The following is a 19,653-nucleotide window of genomic DNA, read 5'->3' on the forward strand; positions in this document are numbered from 1 at the left end:
ATGTGAATCATATTTATTTGTTATGTTTTGTAAATTTTTGTATTTTTTAATATAAGTGTGTTATGTTTGTTTTGAAACGGTTCACTTTACCTCTGTAGCGAAGATGGCATCCAAAACGACACCTGGAACTTTGATTGTGAAGTTTACGAGTTCTTACCGGACTGACAAATTATTTTGTAAATGGACCGAAGTATTTTCTATACTGTACATTTTAGAATAAATTACGTTTCATTAGATGTTGCTCTAAATTTTCTGTTCATTTCTCATATAAAAATACAGTGCACTACTAAAGGTGATGACAGTGACATTTTGCTTTGATTATAACATGGTGGTTTCTCTGAAGAATACAATGGTAGTGTAAATACCTTAAAACTACGGCAACTTTTTTGATAACTAGTTGCACGGATGACTTGGTTCTGAGTTGGGTTTTATTTTAAACTACACGTTAGTAGGCATGGCAAGTATACATACTGTATATTATAGATAACCGTTATATTCGGTTACTTGTAACTTACTAGTGTGCTGACAGAAAGTCTCAAAGATTTTAGTCAGGGTTCAAACGCCTGAAACGTCACTGTAGATGGCAATAGTGAAAGATATCGCTATCGAAGTCGTCATTCGTCGCCTTATGGACTTTTAAACTTAAAAAAAACAAGACCGAAACTCATTTAATATTTTCTATAGTTTTTTAATACACTTCACTGACAAGTATTTGCCCTCAGCATGTCTTTTGTTCACGCGCGCTAGCCCACAACGGAGCCAATGAGCTTCGAGGAAAGACCTGATGTCACTTTGTTGTGAAAGTCAGTAGAGGAGCAGAAGTCGTTCAAGCTTGTATCTTTTTGTATTGCCCAGGTTGTTGTAGAGATACGGCGGACTCAATTGCCAGGTAAGACCTGTTATCATTCACTTTGTGTCGGAAGGTATTTATTTTCTGTTTGTTTATTTGGGTTTTATTCATGGGACGCGGTTCAGTGTGCGCTTGATGAAAAACTCTTATTGGACAATTAAGTCCATTCGCAAAACAAAAAACATCGATCGAAATTTGAAAGGCATGTCAGAAGGTTATATATATATATATATATATATATATATATATATATATATATATATATATATATATATATATATACACACACACACACACACACACACACACACACACACACACACACACACACACACACACACACACACACACACACACTAGCATTATAAATAAAACCACAGCTAGACAGCACAATCATGACAATGACAAGAGCCGGAGTGGGACTTTGAGGTTCATGCTCCGCCGTTGTTATTGTTTTGTATTTGTATTTTCTGTACTGTTTTTTTTTTTAGTGCTGCCTTTGCGCTTTCTGTTATACGTCTTCTTTTTAATCTCTCTCTTTCTCTCTCTCTCTGTCTTTTTTATTTATTTATTTCTTTTTCTTTTTAAGTTGCCGCTGTCAGTGGTGTCAAAAGATAATGTCATCATTAGGGTTGCCAATTAACTTCAGACATGTAAAATAAGGGACAATTGTGATTCTTATTCTTTAAGAAAATATTGTTTATTCTTGTAGAAATGAAGTGTTTGTTCTTTAAGAGAATAAGGGATGTTCCAAATATGTATACTGTACTATAATGTAGGCTGTCTGCTTGCAGTTAAAAAGTTCTCAGAAATAATCACAATTGTTTGCTAAAATTTGAATAATTATTCAAAAAATAATTTAAATTTCATACAAAAATGTCACCATTATAGAACCATTTCATACAGTAAATTGTACCATTATAGAATTGTGACTGCACAATAGGTGAAAATACTATGAAATTACACATGGCATGAAATTTGAAAGCGTAATAAGTGAAGGTCTATATGAAACGACAGTCAATCATGCATTTTTTTCAACAATGGCACTTAAAGTTTTGAACTAAAATATTATTGCAACCATATAGCCTTTGAATGAATAAAAATGCATTTTTGTAAATTAAAGAAACTTAGTGTGGGCTGCCTCTGGTGTTTGGATTTGTACTTCAATATAATGAGGTCCAAGTTTAAGAATAGCCTATGCTAGAAGTTCATTTGTTCTACATTCACAAATAAAACAATGATTTGTGCAAAAAGAACGATTAGTTATTCATTGAGAATTTGTTACTGATATGGTCCGGTTAAAATAATAATATGGGCTGCGAGAAAATCTTCAATAAAAAGAGTGCGACTGCTGTTAGTGCAGGTAGGCTAGTCTAGGAACAGCATATTTCAACCCAGTTAAATGACAACACCGGACCTCACGGTCAAAAAAATGGTTGTTTACAAGTAATTAGGTCTGTAACAGATGGTCACTTTGTTTTAGTGGGGATTGATAGATTTCATTTATATGATATGTTTTTGTTTATATTTTGCTTATAGAAGTAAACCGTTTCCAACAGCTGACAGCTGGGGGTTGAAACTGGTGGTTGAAGGTTGAAACTGGTTTCAATGTAAATCTGTTGCTGAGAGTTTAAAAAAAAGAAGTGCAAGCAGTGGGCAAATTCCCTTTTCTGCAGTTTCAACACTACACTTCAGGTTGTGTTCGAAATGGCATACTTGCTTACTGCCCACTACACAGTGCTCACAAGCCTACTATTTTTTTTAAAGAATACTTTGTGAAACAGTATGCAATAAGCAACAAATGTTTCAGAGTAGTATCTTTAGTAATATGAATTGCTAAAAACTTAATTTTGACCAATTTTAAAGACCATTTACTCTATTTAGATTTTTTTGCACCCTCAGATTCCAGATTTTCAAATAGTTGTATCTATTTGAAACATCTATCCTATCCTACGATCTATTGTATCTATCCTACCAAACCATACATCAAAGGAAAGCTTATTTATTCAGCTTTCAGATGATGTATAAATCTCAATTTCGAGAAATTGACCCTTATGACTGGTTTTGTGCTCCAGAGTAACAAGGGGGAAGTTGGGCCTAATGATTAGAGATTCAGACACGTAATCCAAAGGTTGTGAGTTTGAGTCTCGGGCCAGCAGGAATTTATGTCCTACTAACAATATTGTTTTTATATACACAGCGATGGTTTGTAGTTTAAATGTGTGTATAACATTTATAATTACTATCCCCCGCCTCCAGTTCACTCTCTCATTTGAAGATGCATACATCAAATTTCAGCAAATGTAGCAGCCAATCTACTCTATGCATACAGAAAATTCACATACTATTCACAGTACACACACAGCATACTGCAATATAGTAGGAGTTGTATAGTGGTAGGGCTGCATGATTAATTGAAATTAAATCGCAAAGGTGATAAATCACGATTAGGCAGAAGCTGCGATTGTCAAACTACTTTCAGAAAAGCACAGTTCTTTGATCAGCTGTAAACCGTCCAGACGGCGCTTTTGCACTGAATTTCCAAATATGCCCCAAAGAAGAAATCCAGAAAATGCTGCAGCTGAATAAACTGAGGATTTAACTGCTTTCATTGATTCAGCGTGACTAATAAACACACGTCTAGGACAATATATGGTTATATACGCTAGAGACAGGGAGAGAGAGCGCGCGCGCGCGCGAGAGAGACAGTCGGAGAGTACATTAGAAGTACCATCAATGTTTATAGAAATGTATATGGATTTATTTTGCATGTAATTTTTTTTTCTTATGAATATATATGTATTTTTGTTTTGTTTGTTTCTATTCTGCTATGTACAATGCTTTGGCAATATGTACCTTTGTATGTCATGCCAATAAAGCAATATGAATTGAATTGAGGGAGAGAGAGAGACCGAGAGAGAGTGAGCCGTTTTCAAACAACACGAAATGAGAATGTAAGTGTGCTCACCCCATTTTTGTTTGTAAGAAAAAATATCGCAACATATATCGCAGAAAAATAAAATATCGCAATGTCATTTTTTTCCAATATCGTGCAGCCCTAGTTTGGAGTAAAAACTTTTTTAAATGTGGTGCTTTTCAATAACGCACATGCTTTCAGATGGAGCAGCATTTACTACACAGAGCCATTGTTCACGGAGAAGCTAGCAAACAGCTTTTATAATAGCAGAACGATTTCTTCGGTTTCATTTTCAAGCAATTATATCATCTGCGATTATGGACGTGATTTTGCATAGCTTGTCAGTGAACTATGGCTCTGTGTAGTAAATGTTGCTCCGTCTGAAAGCACTCGGAGATTTACTATTAATCACAGAACCAGCTTTACTGATGAGATCGATTAATCGTGCAGCACTATATCATAGTATGCTGTTCTGAACACCGCTTCTGTACTGATTTCAGTTTACTTGAATTATATTTAGCAGATTCTGGCACATATAGTAGATCATCCGGGTATTCCATGCATACAGAAAATGTGCATACTATGCGCAGCATGCATACTGGATACTGCAGAAATAGTAAGAGTAGTGTGATAGTCTGGACCACTAAAACTTACAGCTAATATGTTCTAATAAGTATTTTTTTACGTTTTGTGTTTGTTTTAAAACAAAAATTTAAGAGTTTTTTTTCTGTGTATGAGTGGGAAGTGACTAGCTATATACTATCACTTTATTTTAACCTACAAAATAACATATTTTACAAATTAATCATTGGTGAGACCAATGCATCTGCAAATAACATGTTTCAACAAACGTATATTTTAATTTAAATTGAATGGACGCAGTAACTGAAAACATTTACTTCTACTTGACTTTTACCGCATCAACTTTTAGTATTAAATACAAGACCGTCATATCAATCATTGGATAATAAACAAAAAAAATCACTTTGTGCACCTTTAAATAATTAACCAGCTGCTTGTTTATTACTCTTCACCAGTAGCACAGAGATCTGGGGTTGAATTACATCCCAGCTATGCACGTGGTGACACTAAGAGACCTGATGCGGATATGGATGCTGTTTCTGTGCTGTGCATCATGTAACTGTGGACCAGATCCCAGGAAGCGGGAGGATCTGATAAGGCTGGAGGCATCTAGACGGACAGGAGGCAACATAACACTGAACGAGAGAGAGAAACTGCTTGACAGAAAGCTTCAAAAACTGAAACAGCATGATATGGAAGCAAAACAGTTTCCACCGTCCATGCATTTCTTCAAGGCAAAGCACCTCATTGATCAAAGTCCTGTCTTTAGCTTGCTTCAGAAGATGCCTAAAGGTGTAGTAGTTTAATAATGCAGAGTTACTGTTTTATTATATATATTTTATTATTTATTATATATATTTTGTATTATATATATATATATATATATATATATATATATATATATATATTAGAAATGAATACTTTTATTTACTTATTTAAACTAGCCAAAAGCAACAGTGAACACATTGACAATGTCACAAGATTCTATTTTTGAACTTTCTGTTCATCAAAGTATCCCAAAAAAAATTATCAGTTTCCACAAAAATATTAAGCAGGTAATATAATTTTAATTATTATTTTTAACATTGATCAGAAATGTTTCTTGAGCAGCAAATCAGCATATTAGAATGATTTCTGAAGGATCACGTGACACTGAAGACAGGAGAAATGATGCCAAAAATTCAGCTTTGACAATCACAGTAATAAATTACATTTAAATTATTATTATTTTTTTTTCAAATAAGACTGTTATTTATATTGTAATATTTCACAATATTACCGTTTTTTTATTTTTTACTGTTTTTTTAATCAAATAAATACAGCCCTGGTGAGCATAAGAAACAACTTTCAAAAATTAACTTTTGAACGATTGGATATATACATACAGAAAGACAAAGTATGAACAATTTAAACTCCACCTAGACTTAACTATCATAGTTCATCTGATCTGTCTTTTGTCCAGGTGCGGCCCTGCATGTTCATGACTTTGCTATGGTAGGTGTGGATTGGCTGGTGAGGAACGTGTCCTACAGAGAGAACTGCTACGTGTGTTTCACAGATGAGCAGACCGTGCGGTTTATCTTCTCCTCTGGACAGCCTGCGTCTCGTTCACACTGCTCCTCATGGTCTTTGCTCAGATCCCTCAGGGGGAAGATTAAAAACACCACTGATTTGGACAACAGGTATAGCCTAAAACACTAGTGAACCTGGGACTATAGGTGAGGGATGTTTGTCTCAAATGTTCATTTCTATTCACAGTTTCATTCGAAATCTCACACTCTTCACCGAGGACCCAGACAGAGCCTATCCTAGCCAAGATATTGTGTGGAAGAGATTTAAGCAGGCTTTCTTAGTGGCCTATGGGCTGGTCACGTATGCACCCGTGTTCAAAGACTACCTCTATGAAGGTCTCAGACAGTTTTATGAGGACAACATCATGTATGTGGAAATCAGGGCGCTGCTGCCAGTGGTATGGATGAATTTACCCTTAAAAAATAAAATAAAAATCTATTTAAAATTGTGTGTACTGTAAATAAGTACTAATAATGTGCTCATTCTCAAGACATATGAACTTGATGGCAGAAAAAATAATAAGGACTGGAGTATGAGGGCCTGTCAGGACGTTGTGAGAAGATTTACTGCAAACTACCCAGACTTCTTAGGGGCTCGGGTGATTTTTACAGTCCACAGGTGCGAGAAACATTGTACATTTTTATTGTGATGGGAAAGCTGAATTTTCAGCATCATTTCTCCAGTCTTAAGTGTCACATGATCCTTCAGAAATCATTCGAATATGCTAATTTGCTGCTCAGGATACATTTCTTACAATTATATAAATGTTGAAAACAGTTGTGCTGCTTCATATTTTTTTGCGGAAACCATGATGTATTTTTCAAATTCCAATTCAAAAGAACAGTATTTGTTTGAAATATTAGTTTGATTAAAGAAGCTTTGAATGAACAGAAATCATTTCCTGTTGCTCTCAGGAGTATAAATGCAGCTGAGGCGGTGAAGACAGTAGAGGAAGCAATGACGCTACACAGGAACTTTCCAGATATCATGGCAGGCTTTGACTTTGTGAGCATATGATAAGCATATTGCTGACATACACAATTTGTGAATAAACTTTGAAGAAAACATTTGCTTTTATAACTCCAGGTAGGACAAGAAGACCTTGGAAGACCTCTGTGGTACTTCAAGGACGCTTTGAGTGTTAACCTGCCCTACTTTTTCCACGCAGGAGAGACAGGTTTCTTTTGACATCTTGGTTCTTTCATCAGGCACAAAGCAGTGCAACTCAAAGTCATCCTTAAGGCTCTAAAGGATTGAGTGCTTGTTCTTTTTACAGTTGCTATAGTAACATCTGGTAAGGTTATTGACTTTTCCCACACAGATTCACAGGGAACAGATGTGGATCAGAACCTCATGGATGCTCTTCTGTTCAACACCACACGTATAGGTCACGGCTTCGCTTTGGCACGTCATCCTGTAGTTAAAGAGATGTCTAGAAAGATGGATGTACCACTTGAAGTCTGTCCAATCTCAAATCAGGTATATCATCACTCTTTATGCCCTTGAAGTAAACAAAAATAATAATATTGACTACCTTAATGCATGTTTCTGGTCTTACTGTGTACAACTGGGGCACATTATTCTAAACTAAACATTTGAAGAAGTATAAACAAATAGCCAAACTCAAATTTAGTCTTACTTCTTTTTAGTATGTAACTCCGGCATTCTGTGATCAAATCCATATCCGATGGATTAAATCAAGCCCTGCTCTTTTTGAAGAATATCACAAAGATTTCCTGCTGAAATATGCATTTAATTGGTTATAAACAGGGCATCATATTCATACATACTTAATGTCTTAAACAGTCACTTTGTTAAAACAGGCTACAATCTCATCTTGCTAAATCAGCTGATCACGGAGTTATAATATGTAAAATAAATGTATGAGATGAAAACATTGTCTAAATATTTTACAAATTTGATTTTATGCCAGGTTACATTTGGAATTTAATTTGCAGTTTGAAATTTACGTTCAAACATTAGTAATATTTTGACTTTTTTTTTAAAATAAGTCATTTTCAACAAAGCTGCATTTTATCAACAACAACAACAACAAAAAACAGTAATATTGTGAGTTCAGTGTCACATTTCTTATTCTTATCCATTTAAAAAATATTTTTGTGGGAACTGTGATACATTTTTTGATTAACAGAAACAACAGCTTTTATTTGAAATATTAAGCTTTTGTAACATTATGAATGTCTTTACTGTCACTTTTGATCAATTTAATGTGTCCCTGCTCAATAAAAGTTGACATTTCTTTCAAAAAATAAAAAGTAAATAAATAAAATCTTACTGACCCCAAACTTTTGAACGGTATGTCTCTTGCTGTTTTGGTACATTATACGTATTTTCAGTTTTCCACTATGCTTTTTTCAGTCTTTTTGTAAAAAAAAAAAAAAAAAAAAAAAGAGCCTCTAACACTAGCATTCTTTTATTTTTCAATTGTATTTATTTTATTTTTATTATAAAAAAAATAGCATCTTACACTAGCATTCTCTGTTCTTTTGACTCATTTTATTTTTATTAAAAAAAGTCCCTGTAACACTATTGTATCTTAATCTTTTTCTGTTCTATCTACTTGTTTTATTTTTGTTTATTATAATGAAAAAAATCTGGCTATGTATACTGCATTAAGCTAACTGAGACTTGAGACAGCGCTTATATTATTGCTCTTTTGTTCATTTCGATTGCTTCTATTGTCCTCATTTGCAAGTCCATCATAAGCTAAATGACATCAGTATGTTTCATTGTCTGAATAGCCCCTTATTTGAAAACACTAATAATGCATCAACTCTTTGTCAGGTGTTGAAACTGGTCTCAGACTTGCGGGACCACCCAGCGGCGGTGCTGATGGCCGAGGGTCACCCTGTAGTGATCAGCTCGGATGATCCAGCTCTGTTTGGGGCTACTGCCCTTTCACACGATTTCTACGAAGCCTTCATGGGCTTTGGAGGAATGAGCTTTAATATAGGCACATTGAAAGAGCTGGTCATAAACTCCCTCAGGTAACGGATAACTTACAACTGTCATATTTTAGGATTTATACAGACATTACTTAAAAGTTTGGGAGTTTTTCAGTCATTAGTATAATCTACAACCAGGCTTTGCTGTTTATTTGTAACTTATTTGTCCTTTCGCTCTTTATTTCTAGGTACAGCTCATTGCCAAGTCAAACTAAGAAAAAGGCTATTGAGGTATTGCTGGGAAAATGGGACAAGTTTGTCTCGGAAAGTTTACTGTAGACTACTTCAAACTACTTTCAAACATGCTCTAAGGGCAATATGTTTTCCTCTTATGTATGTCATATTGGTGAACATACTGGAGTGTGAATTCTGTAAATTAGCTGTTACTTGATAACTCATAACTGAGAAACTGGATGTATTATGTTGATCTTGTCTGTGCTGTCACCTGGTGGAGAATCTGTGTACTGATTATCTTGACTTCCACTGAGACAATATGGAGGACAACCTCAAATTGTTATGACAGCAAAGTCACACAACATATAGGCGTTTAAAAGGTAGACCACTTCAGGACACCTGATAAACCAGAAAAACTGTGATGTACAATGTCAGTTAATTGTTTTATTTGAAAATGTAGTTCTTAAAGGAACAGTTTACCTAAAAAAAGTTGCTGATATTTTACTCACCCTCAGACCATTCGGGATGTAGATGAGTTTGTTTCTTCATCTTCTTCACTAATGGATCCTCTCTGCAGTGAATGGGTGCCGTCAGTATGAGAGTCGAGACAGCTGATGAAAACATCCCAATAATCTACACAACTCCAGTGAAGCAAAAAGTTGAATGTTTGTAATAAACAAAAACAAAAATATACAACGTTTTTAACTGTCTCTTGCAGTTAAAAATAGTGTTTTTCATTTATAATATTGCTTAATATTTTGATGTAAGGAGACAAAAGGGGGATAAACGTTTTACTGGAGGAAGTGTTATCATGGATTATATATTTAATACTTCACAAGACATTAACCGATGGACTGGACTTTGAGTTGTGGATTATGGGGGATGTTTTTATCAGCTGTTTGGAGTCTCATTCTGACAGCACCCATTCACTGCAGTGGATCCACTGATGCGCAGGTGATTTAATGCTAAACCAAGCCTGTTCCAATGAAGAAACAAACTCATTTTCATTTTTGATTTTTTTTCTTCACATTTTCATATTTGGGTGTCCTATTCCTTTGAAGTTTTTAAAAGTACATTTTTACTTTAACAACCTTTGTAGGCTGACTTTAGTTACCCGATTTCAGTTGTTTATGAATATGCCACTTATTTTTTTTTCAACATAAATGTGTTTGACATTCACCATCTTTACTGACCTATTAAAAATTCCACAGCTTTCCAAAACACTTCAAGTGGAGTCTTCTGTCTATTTAAAGCCAAGGTTTACTGTGAAATGATACAGTGTGCTGTCCTCGATTACTAAGCCCTTATGGTGTTCATCTTTCAGGTTCCCTCTGTAATATTTATCTACTGCTGGTATTAAACTGGGTAAAATAGCGCTCGTCTGGAATGTTTGTGTACAAACCCTGAAGATGTTTCTTCCTGTAAATGGAAAGAGTGATTATTTTAAAATAACATTTCTGTTATCAAGGCAACATTTTTAATTTTCAATCTAATATTTATCTTTAGTTTTTTTTTTTTCTTTCAAATAATGAAATAATTTAAGAGTTTTGGTTAACAATAAAAAGCAAACTCAATATAAAAAAAACGTTATTTTGTATGAATTAGTACGTGTGCTAAATTATCATATATAGTCAGCCGAACCCTATTGAACTCACTGAGCATCACGGGCCTGAGCCAGCAGTGTGTTGGTGTTGTCCATTGCCCTGCGCAGCTCCTTATTAATGCGTGCGTGCTGTCTTTCTAGCAGCAGTGCAGCACGGGCCGATGTCATGTGCTCGTGATGCTCCTGGAGCTCCTTCTCTCGTTGCTCAACGACCGCACGCTGCACACAATCGTTCGGTTCTCACTTATGTGTATTTGAATGTTTGAAACATTTCAGAAGTGCCATGTAATGTTACTTACTAATAAATAAATAAATAAAAAGAAAATACAAAGTCCCAAGCTTTACCTTCCTGGCTTTCGCTTGCTGCTGCTGGTATTGTGTGTACTGCTGGAGCTCTTTAGGACTCATTCCCTTGTAATAGTCCCTGCGCAGGCGAGACAGACCCAGCACGCTAATATTCTGCTCAGGGTTTTCCATCAGCAGGTCTCCATTTAGCTGGTTCAGGATGTCCGTCTGGTTGTTTTCCTCCTCTTCACGATGCTCCTGTTGCCGTCGATTTGTGATTTCTGCAGCCTGAGGTCAAGAAGCAATGATGTAAATCGAGAGTACTGATAGTTCTTCTTGAATTTTAAAGCCTAAAGTGTGGACTCTAGTGGTCAGTGACTAACCAGTGCAAGGTTAAAGTCTTTGGTGGCGATGGCTGCAGCTTTCTTGCTTTGTTCCTCCATCTTCTGCAATTCAAGAGCTCGGCTGTCTAGAGCCAGTCTGCTTTGATCATACTGGTTCACTATATAGTTAATAAAAAGAGGAAAACCTTAATAATAGGGCTGGGAACTAAATGTGTAAAAATGTACAGTTTCTGAGGCGGATATAGAAAGGCTTCCCATTCATCCAGTGAACTTACTTTCTTGTTGTAGCTGTTTTTTAGCTCGCTCTAGCTCGTCTTGCTGCTGTAGGGTCCATGCTCTGAGCTGCTCCTGCTGCTTCCTCAGTCTGTCCCTCTGGACCAGATCTTCTCCAGTCAGCCCAGGCAGGATCCGCACCCCTTCCTGCTTCTTCAGCCGCTCTGGATCGTTCAGATCAAACTCGCGCCGGCTGGCAGGTTGTTGAAAGTGTTGTCTGAACTGCACAATGGCTTCATTCAACAGACGCTCATCTTTCTTTTGCCGCTGCTCCAGGACACACGCTACACGATCACTGCACAGCAGCTCATCGGCTAAAAAGAGAAAGGAAAAGGATTAAGTTCAATGTAAATGTGAATTGTGTTAAGCTGTCCTCAGTTTTTTTGGATGAAAAAGTAAAGTAAAAAGTAATGAAAATACTAAAAGTGTACATAAAACATTTATTAAAAAAAAATCTAAATCACAAAGTTTTCTAAATTACTTAATTGCTTATTATTATTTTAAGATTACACACACACACACATATTATATATATATATATATATATATATATATATATATATATATATATATAATATATATATATATAATATATATATATATATATATTCAGCTATTTTTATTACATTTTCCCTCTTTTTTTCAGGCAGTTACACCACTTGGACTTTTTTCAAATACAGGAATTGGGGATTTTTCTTGTGTGTGTATTTATTAATGTACTCATTGTATGAATAAATAATATATTAAATATTTTCTAATATTAGATTGAGATCCTTACAGAACTCACCATACATTTGAAACGCATTGGCTTGGCGTTGGTCTTTATCTCTTCGTTCTTCAACTTGGTTGTCGAGAGCATCTTTGTCAACCTGGCCAACAGAGAAATCCACAAATTAACTTGCAGATGTTGTTGACAGCTGTATAAAATATAAAACGTTGTATAAAATGTATTCCACCAAAAAACTTACTCCAATGGTGCGGACTTTATCATCGAAGATCCTCTCTCGGCGCTGCAGCTCCCTGTTTCTCCTTCTGTCGAGCTGAACAGCTGCAACTCGGTCTGACAAAAGCTCAACTTGATTCATTGTGCATCACCTCTTTAAATCGATTTAGGGAGATGTTTTAATCGACTTACTGGAACGAGGGAGACCCGTAAACAAACGCGTTGCTAAGAGACACACGTTTGAAAATTGCGCCCTCTCGCGGTTATTCCTCATGCTACAGAGTGGCTGAAACAAATACACCACCCACACTTCACCACACATATATAGGTAAACACACTTTTCAAAATTTCTGCTTTCTTCCCGTTTCTTGTTATTACATGTCCATAAAAACCTTTGCGTGCTAAATTCCACTGATAAGGGAATCCATATGATAATGTGCTTTACTGATGCTGCAACGTTTAGACTAGTACATTTTATTAAAATGGTTGTTTATCTTACATTAGTAATTTGTTATGCTGTAAAACCACCAACACCAATGTCATTTTACTGTAATAGTTTAATCAGTGTCTGAGGAACATCTTGAAAAGTTAGGCCTACCAGTAGTTCAGAACTGAAATGATTACTTCTGTCACAAGACACAGACCGACAAGTTTCAATGTTATTAATCGTGTCACCTGTGCCTGATTAAACTGCAGTTGACTTAAACTTGAAACAAAAAAACAAAAATTCACAAACAAGAATACAATCAAATGTATATGTGACCCAGGACCACAAAAAGTAACACGGGTATATTTGTAGCCAAAAATACATTGTACGGGTCGAAATGATCAATTCTTTTTTAATGGCAAAAATCATTATGATATTAAGAAAAGATCATGTTCCATGAAAATATTTTGTAAATTTCCTACCATAAATATACCAAACTTAATTTTTGATTAATAATATGCACTGCAAAAAAAATAATTTGGACATCTTCAAAGGTGATTTTCTCAATATTTAGATTTTTTTGCACCCTCAGATTCCAGATTTCCAAATAGTTGTATATCTGCCAAATATTGTCCGATCCTAAACCACACATCAATGGAAAGCTTATTTAAGTATAAGGTATCAGGTATAAGGTAAAGGTATCAGGTATAAATCTCAATTAAAAAGACCGTTACGACTGGTTTTGTGGTCCAGTGTCACATATTTCCATTCACATACTAGTACACATTATTTTGAGGTTTCTACATCTATTTCCTCTTCTATATTTTCACTTCTGTGAAACTTCCTTTTGAAAGTCTTTGATAACATGCTGTATAGTCCATTTCTGTCCGGTGCATGTTTGCAAAATAAGACGATAGTAGGAATCCTCTCCTTGTCCGATCTCAAGACATCGATTTGTGTTTCTGTTCCTTATTGCATTTCCCTAAAAATGAAACGGAAACCAGATCATTCATTTTTTTCTGATTATAACAGTACATATTAATCACACATTTAGCAATGCTATAAGCAATGTGCTGTAAAATACAGCAGGACTGTACCTGAGAAAAGTCCCAGTATATATTTAATCCTTTCTCCTTGGCATTTTTACAGTCATGCAGCGCTGGTGTATTTCCACTACCAGGATCCATTAGACAACGGTTAGAGTTATACGTGTGGGATTTGATGCCTCCAATGTAGACCTCTCCATTACGGTTGTAATAACAATGCTGTGAGAGACAGTGAAATGAAGAGTGCTTTTTGGACGTGGTTCCTAAAGGTAAAGGTTTATACTCACATACAGTACCTGAGGGTCATAGTAATGACATTCATACAGAATAGGGACACTTCCAGGAACTTCACCTTGATCAACACAGTAAGTTGTCTGGAGGTCATTCTTCAGCTGCCATGAGAAATAAACAGCGACAGTTTAGGGAAATATAGTTTAGATGGACCAACTTTATTTAAATCTATTTTGGAGGGGAATTGTATCAGAAGACTTTGAGCATCTATTAAATAATATCTTACCGCACCATAACCAATTATGTCTTCCCAGCTGTCTAGAAGAGGATATACATTTTCCAGATACCATTTGAAGGGCTTACATTTGAGTTTCTCTCTTAACTTTTTTCGTTCGGTTACATCACCAATATCAATCCCATGATTCTAAAGAAAAAACAGTTCATTTATCAACCAGGTCCAGGCTGATATGAGAATCAGTGGAATTAGTAGTTATGAACAAGATGGTTAATATTCAGTTTCAGCTTGAGCTAACCTTAAAACAATGTTTACTGTTCCTTTTACCTTAAGAGGGAGATTCCAAGCAATATTCACATTTGATTTATATTCATCCAGCCAGATTTCAGCAAGTCTCAGGGCGTTTCGAATCATGGGTTTGCTGAGATCTAGTGAATATGGCTTATGTTCTCTTTCAATGTGTGCGATCTTAGAACATGGCACCACTTCAATACTTCCACCGCAGAGCCAGACCTGATTTATATATTACTGATCAAATTCAAAAACTTTCACATACATTATATGCATTCTTTTAGAGCCACGGTGTGTATTACTGACTTACACGTATTGCAAGTTCAACATTTTCACCACCATAAATTGTCATTCCTTCATCCAAAACTCCAATTTCTCCCAGGAATTGACGATCAGCGACAAGAATACCCATGATTGAGGGACTCCTAACAATGCAGAAAAATCAAACTACTTGTATGTTCTACTTCCATCAAATCATAAACCTCAAACTGTAGCTTATACGTAATAAACTATGGTAATAGTTTACACATGATGCTGCATTTACTCCGTTCCCAGCACGATTACAAAAACGACTCATTATGAGCAAGTTAAATTGTTGAGGAACAAGAAATCAACCGTTTTAATAAATGTTGCATTACTCACTCAACCAATTCATGATGAAATAATGAAATAGGAATGAAATAAGCAACCATCAGTGTATTGTTCACTTAAACGATTAGTTCAAAAACACAGTTTCAGTAGTTAAAACAAGCAACCATTTTTAAATGCTGCATGGTTTGCTTAGCTGATTCATTCTAAAAACACTGATTCATTCAGGAATCAAATAAGCAACCATCTTTATAAATGGTACATTGTCCACTCATGTTGCATTGTTTGCTCAACCGATTTGTTTAAAAAAACTAACAAAAAATATATTATTTAGAAACTAAATAAGCAAATAAATGTTGAATTATTTGCTCAACCACTTTGTGAAAAAAACTCTTTCATTTATTAACAGCATTGTGTTGGCTGGAGACTTGTTAAGGTTGATTATGTTTTGACTTTCAAATAATTTTTCTGTATGTGTCACATTCCAGGGGCATTTAAAATGAACAACTGGAGGTGATGGGAAGGTGATTAATAACAATAGTGGAAAAAGTTGGACCACGTACTTCCCTGGTACTGATGGGTCGTTGTTTTTGTACCATTCTGGCTGGAAGGACTCGTACATGCACCAGAGGTTCCAGTCGAATGCATGAGCAGATGGAATATACTCAGTAACCTCCAGTGTGTCAAAAAGCACATTGTCAAACACTGGTGACACCACTACTGTCCTGTCTGCTTTGATTCTTGCAAGTAGTGGCTCTGCCCTAGAACAATACGGCAGTCAAATGTATATTTAACAAAGATATGAAGTCCCTCTAATTACTAAGCATGGGCTAATGTTTACCATTCCAATTGAACTTCAATGTGCGCGTCCAGAATGGCTATCACCTGACCTGTGGCCGCTTCCCAGCCTGAGATTCTGGCCTTGGCAAGCCCCATCTGCACTTTGTGTCTCACTTTCTTGATTAAACCAGGGTTGTCTTTATTAATTAGATCAATATATTCATCTAGAGCCAATTGCAGATCCTCTGTCGAGAAAAGAAAAACATGCAACAGAATAAATTGTTATATTAAACGATTCATATTTAGAGTATGAGTCTCTATATTTTTCATAAATTAAATATCAGATTTATGCTTGAAAATAAATAAGAAACCAGTTAATATTAGATAAAACATATTAAATGATTAAAATAACACAAATGTTAAGGGTAAAACTAACCATTGGAGCTGTGGTCGTCCACCAGGACGATCTCCTTTAGCAAATGAGCAGGAGTTTTGTCGATGATGCTGCGGATTGCCCTTTTAATGACTGAAAGAGCCTCATTAAAGTAGATCAGAATCACACTTATGGTTGGCAGGTCCTTAGGGTAGATCTTCACAGTACATCTGCATATATATATATCAGAGGAATACATTACATTTGATAAACCGATAACTCTGTTTTTAACAATTTTCAAAAATCTTGTTTTTTCATTGTGCAATCTCAATTAAACTGCAGTTGGGTTATTTAGATTAGTTTAAAAATAACAAAACAATATAGCTAACTAATACAATAAAACACAATAAAAACATGATATCATAATAAAAACATAATTTGGGGAAAAAAACTGAGTTATCTGTTTTTGCAAATTAACTCTTCATATATTAATATGGAAAATATATCTTCAGCTAGAAAACAGTAGTTAAGCAGTGACCTGATGCTTCGAGTATCAGGGATTGTTCTGTTCAGTGGTAATCTGTTACTGAGGAACGCGTTGTATCCAAATTCCTGAAACTGCCTCTCTGCTTCCATTTGTTCTTCTTCTGTGAGTTCGGCTCCCCATGAACGGAAGAGAGGTGATTGTGGATACAACTTCTTTTTTGTGATTTTCTGTTCCACAACAGCCTCTTGATTTTTGACCTTTATTATTTTGGCTGAAAATGAAAGTATACAGGTGCTGGTCATATAATTAGAATATCATCAAAAAGTTGATTTATTTCAGTAGTTCCATTCAAAAAGTGAAACTTGTATATTATATTCATTCATTACACACAGAATGATATATTTCAAATGTTTATTTCTTTTAATTTTGATGATTATAACTGACAACTAAGGAAAATCCCAAATTCAGTATCTCAGAAAATTAGAATATTGTGAAAAGGTTCAATATTGAAGACACTTGGTGCCACACTCTAATCAGCTAATTAACTCGAAACATCTGCAAAGGCCTTTAAATGGTCTCTCAGTCTAGTTCTGTAGGCTACACAATCATGGTGAAGACTGCTGACTTGACAGTTGTCCAAAAGATGAACATTGACACCTTGCACAAGGAGGGAAAGACACGAAAGGTTATTGCAAAAGAAGCTGGCTGTTCACAGAGCTCTGTGTCCAAGCACATTAATAGAGAGGCGAAGGGAAGGAAAAGATGTGGTAGAAAAAAAGTATACAAGCAATAGGGATAACCGCACCCTGGAGAGGATTGTGAAACAAAACCCATTCAAAAATGTGGGGGAGATTGCAGCTGGAGTCAGTGCTTCAATAACCACTACGCACAGACGTATGCAAGACATGGGTTTCAGCTGTCGCATTCCTTGTGTCAAACCAACAGACAGCGTCAGAAGCGTCTCGCTTCAAAAAGGACTGGACTGCTGTTGAGTGGCCCAAAGTTATGTTCTCTGATGAAAGTAAATTTTGCATTTCCTTTGGAAATCAGGGTCCCAAAGTCTAGAGGAAGAGAGGAGAGCCACACAGTCTATGTTGCTTGAGGTCTAGTGTAAAGTTTCCACAGTCAGTGATGGTTTGGGGTGCCATGTCATCTGCTGGTGTTGGTCCACTGTGTTTTCTGAGGTCCAAGGTCAACACAGCCGTATACCAGGAAGTTTTAGAGCACTTCGTGCTTCCTGCTGCTGACCAACTTTATGGAGATGCAGATTTCATTTTCCAACAGGACTTGGCACCTGCACACAGTGCCAAAGCTTCCAGTACCTGGTTTAAGGACCATGGTATCCCTGTTCTTAATCGGCCAGCAAACTCGCCTGACCTTAACCCCATAGATAATCTATGGGGTATTGTGAAGAGGAAGCTGCGATATGCCAGACCCAAGAATGCAGAAGAGCTGAAGGCCACTATCAGAGCAACCTGGGCTCTCATAACCTGAGCAGTGCCACAGACTGATCGACTCCATGCCACGCCGCATTGCTGCAGTAATTCAGGCAAGAGGAGACCCAACTAAATATTGAGTGCTGTACATGCTCATACTTTTCATTTTCATACTTTTCAGTTGGCCAAGATTTCTAAAAATCCTTTCTTTGTATTGGTCTTAAGTTATATTCTAATTTTCTGAGATACTGAATTTGGGATTTTCCTTAGTTGTCAGTTATAATCATCAAAATTAAAAGAAATAAAATAAAATAAATTTGAAATATCAGTCTGTGTGTAATGAATGAATATAATATACAAGTTTCACTTTTTGAATGGAATTAGTGAAATCAACTATTTGATGATATTATAATTATATGACCAGCACCTGTACAAGCGTTGAGATCATGAAGAAATAATATGTTCTCAAATGTATGTAATGAGCACAAACTCACCTATTTTATAAACTTGATCTTCTATTCTCTTCAATCTTCTGAGAATCTCCAGATCTTCTGGCCTTTGTAACCTGTTGTCACTATTCCTCACCTGTCTGATAAATGACATGTACACAAGACTGTAAACTACTACAGCAATAACTAACAAACAAACCACTCTTGCTGCAATCTTCATTTTCCAAATGTCTTACGACGAGGTATATGAAGACCTCTACATAAACCTGAGTGTCAACAAAAGTGTACTTTGATTTACGCAAGCCACCTCTGATAATGAGATGGGAGTGGTTCAAGTTTGAAGGCATGAAGTCAAAGTTCCAAAGTTCTATTTGTATTAAAATACTGTATATTTTAAAATATCATTTTATCCTGTGATGCAAAGCTATTTTTAAGCATCATTACTCCAGCCTTAGTATCATCACAAGATCCTCCAGAAATCATTCTGATATGCTGAATAGTTGAATACAGTTGTGCTGCTTAATTGTTTTTCACAATTCTTTGATTTTTTTTTAATGTAATTCTTTGTTAGTCAATATATTATTAAACAAGAAACATGGGATGTTGCAACACAAGAAAACTAAACTCTTGAATTAAAAAATACACTGAATAGCCTAACGTTCATGCGATCAATACTAATCTCTATCAAACATGTACAGCCCCTATAACTTAGTATACAGATCACAAGTCATTTTAAAGACACTTAATATTAAACATAAACTCCTGCAAATATGTTGTTCACAAAACAGCTCACATTTTTAA

At 35.7% G+C, this 19,653-nt stretch overlaps 3 protein-coding genes across 4 annotated transcripts; 1 reads left to right on the top strand and 2 right to left on the bottom strand.

The window, feature by feature from the left end:
• The first annotated feature begins 737 nt into the window (after positions 1 to 737).
• Positions 738 to 9,271, top strand: ada2a (adenosine deaminase 2a). 2 transcript variants are annotated; one of them, XM_059536638.1, is made up of 10 exons: positions 738 to 889; positions 4,805 to 5,141; positions 5,812 to 6,031; positions 6,108 to 6,318; positions 6,412 to 6,539; positions 6,836 to 6,926; positions 7,008 to 7,098; positions 7,243 to 7,400; positions 8,727 to 8,929; positions 9,076 to 9,271. In XM_059536638.1, exons 2-10 carry the CDS (start codon positions 4,841 to 4,843, stop codon positions 9,164 to 9,166), a joined length of 1,494 nt encoding a protein of 497 aa, XP_059392621.1. In that variant the 5' UTR covers positions 738 to 889; positions 4,805 to 4,840; the 3' UTR covers positions 9,167 to 9,271. The 2 variants fall into 2 exon arrangements, with proteins under 2 accessions (XP_059392621.1, XP_059392622.1); XM_059536639.1 differs by lacking the exons at positions 738 to 889; positions 8,727 to 8,929; positions 9,076 to 9,271 and adding an exon at positions 7,555 to 7,772 and having other exon boundaries at positions 4,510 to 5,141; positions 7,243 to 7,428.
• Positions 9,272 to 9,289: 18 nt separating this feature from the next.
• Positions 9,290 to 12,743, bottom strand: ribc2 (RIB43A domain with coiled-coils 2). The gene is made up of 8 exons (XM_059536640.1): positions 12,535 to 12,743; positions 12,354 to 12,435; positions 11,569 to 11,880; positions 11,333 to 11,451; positions 11,010 to 11,237; positions 10,717 to 10,883; positions 10,255 to 10,480; positions 9,290 to 9,370 (listed from the first exon to the last, which is right to left on the bottom strand). Exons 1-7 carry the CDS (start codon positions 12,649 to 12,651, stop codon positions 10,402 to 10,404), a joined length of 1,104 nt encoding a protein of 367 aa, XP_059392623.1. The 5' UTR covers positions 12,652 to 12,743; the 3' UTR covers positions 9,290 to 9,370; positions 10,255 to 10,401.
• Positions 12,744 to 13,375: 632 nt separating this feature from the next.
• LOC132124972 (probable polypeptide N-acetylgalactosaminyltransferase 8) lies at positions 13,376 to 19,615 on the bottom strand. Its single transcript, XM_059536145.1, has 11 exons — positions 18,898 to 19,615; positions 17,019 to 17,238; positions 16,544 to 16,710; positions 16,169 to 16,352; positions 15,891 to 16,088; positions 15,050 to 15,164; positions 14,776 to 14,961; positions 14,500 to 14,637; positions 14,279 to 14,374; positions 14,034 to 14,201; positions 13,376 to 13,918 (listed from the first exon to the last, which is right to left on the bottom strand). Exons 1-11 carry the CDS (start codon positions 19,070 to 19,072, stop codon positions 13,763 to 13,765), a joined length of 1,803 nt encoding a protein of 600 aa, XP_059392128.1. The 5' UTR covers positions 19,073 to 19,615; the 3' UTR covers positions 13,376 to 13,762.
• Positions 19,616 to 19,653: the final 38 nt, after the last annotated feature.

The sequence above is a fragment of the Carassius carassius genome, chromosome 43, assembly GCF_963082965.1.
Source record: "Carassius carassius chromosome 43, fCarCar2.1, whole genome shotgun sequence".
NCBI lineage: Eukaryota > Metazoa > Chordata > Actinopteri > Cypriniformes > Cyprinidae > Carassius > Carassius carassius.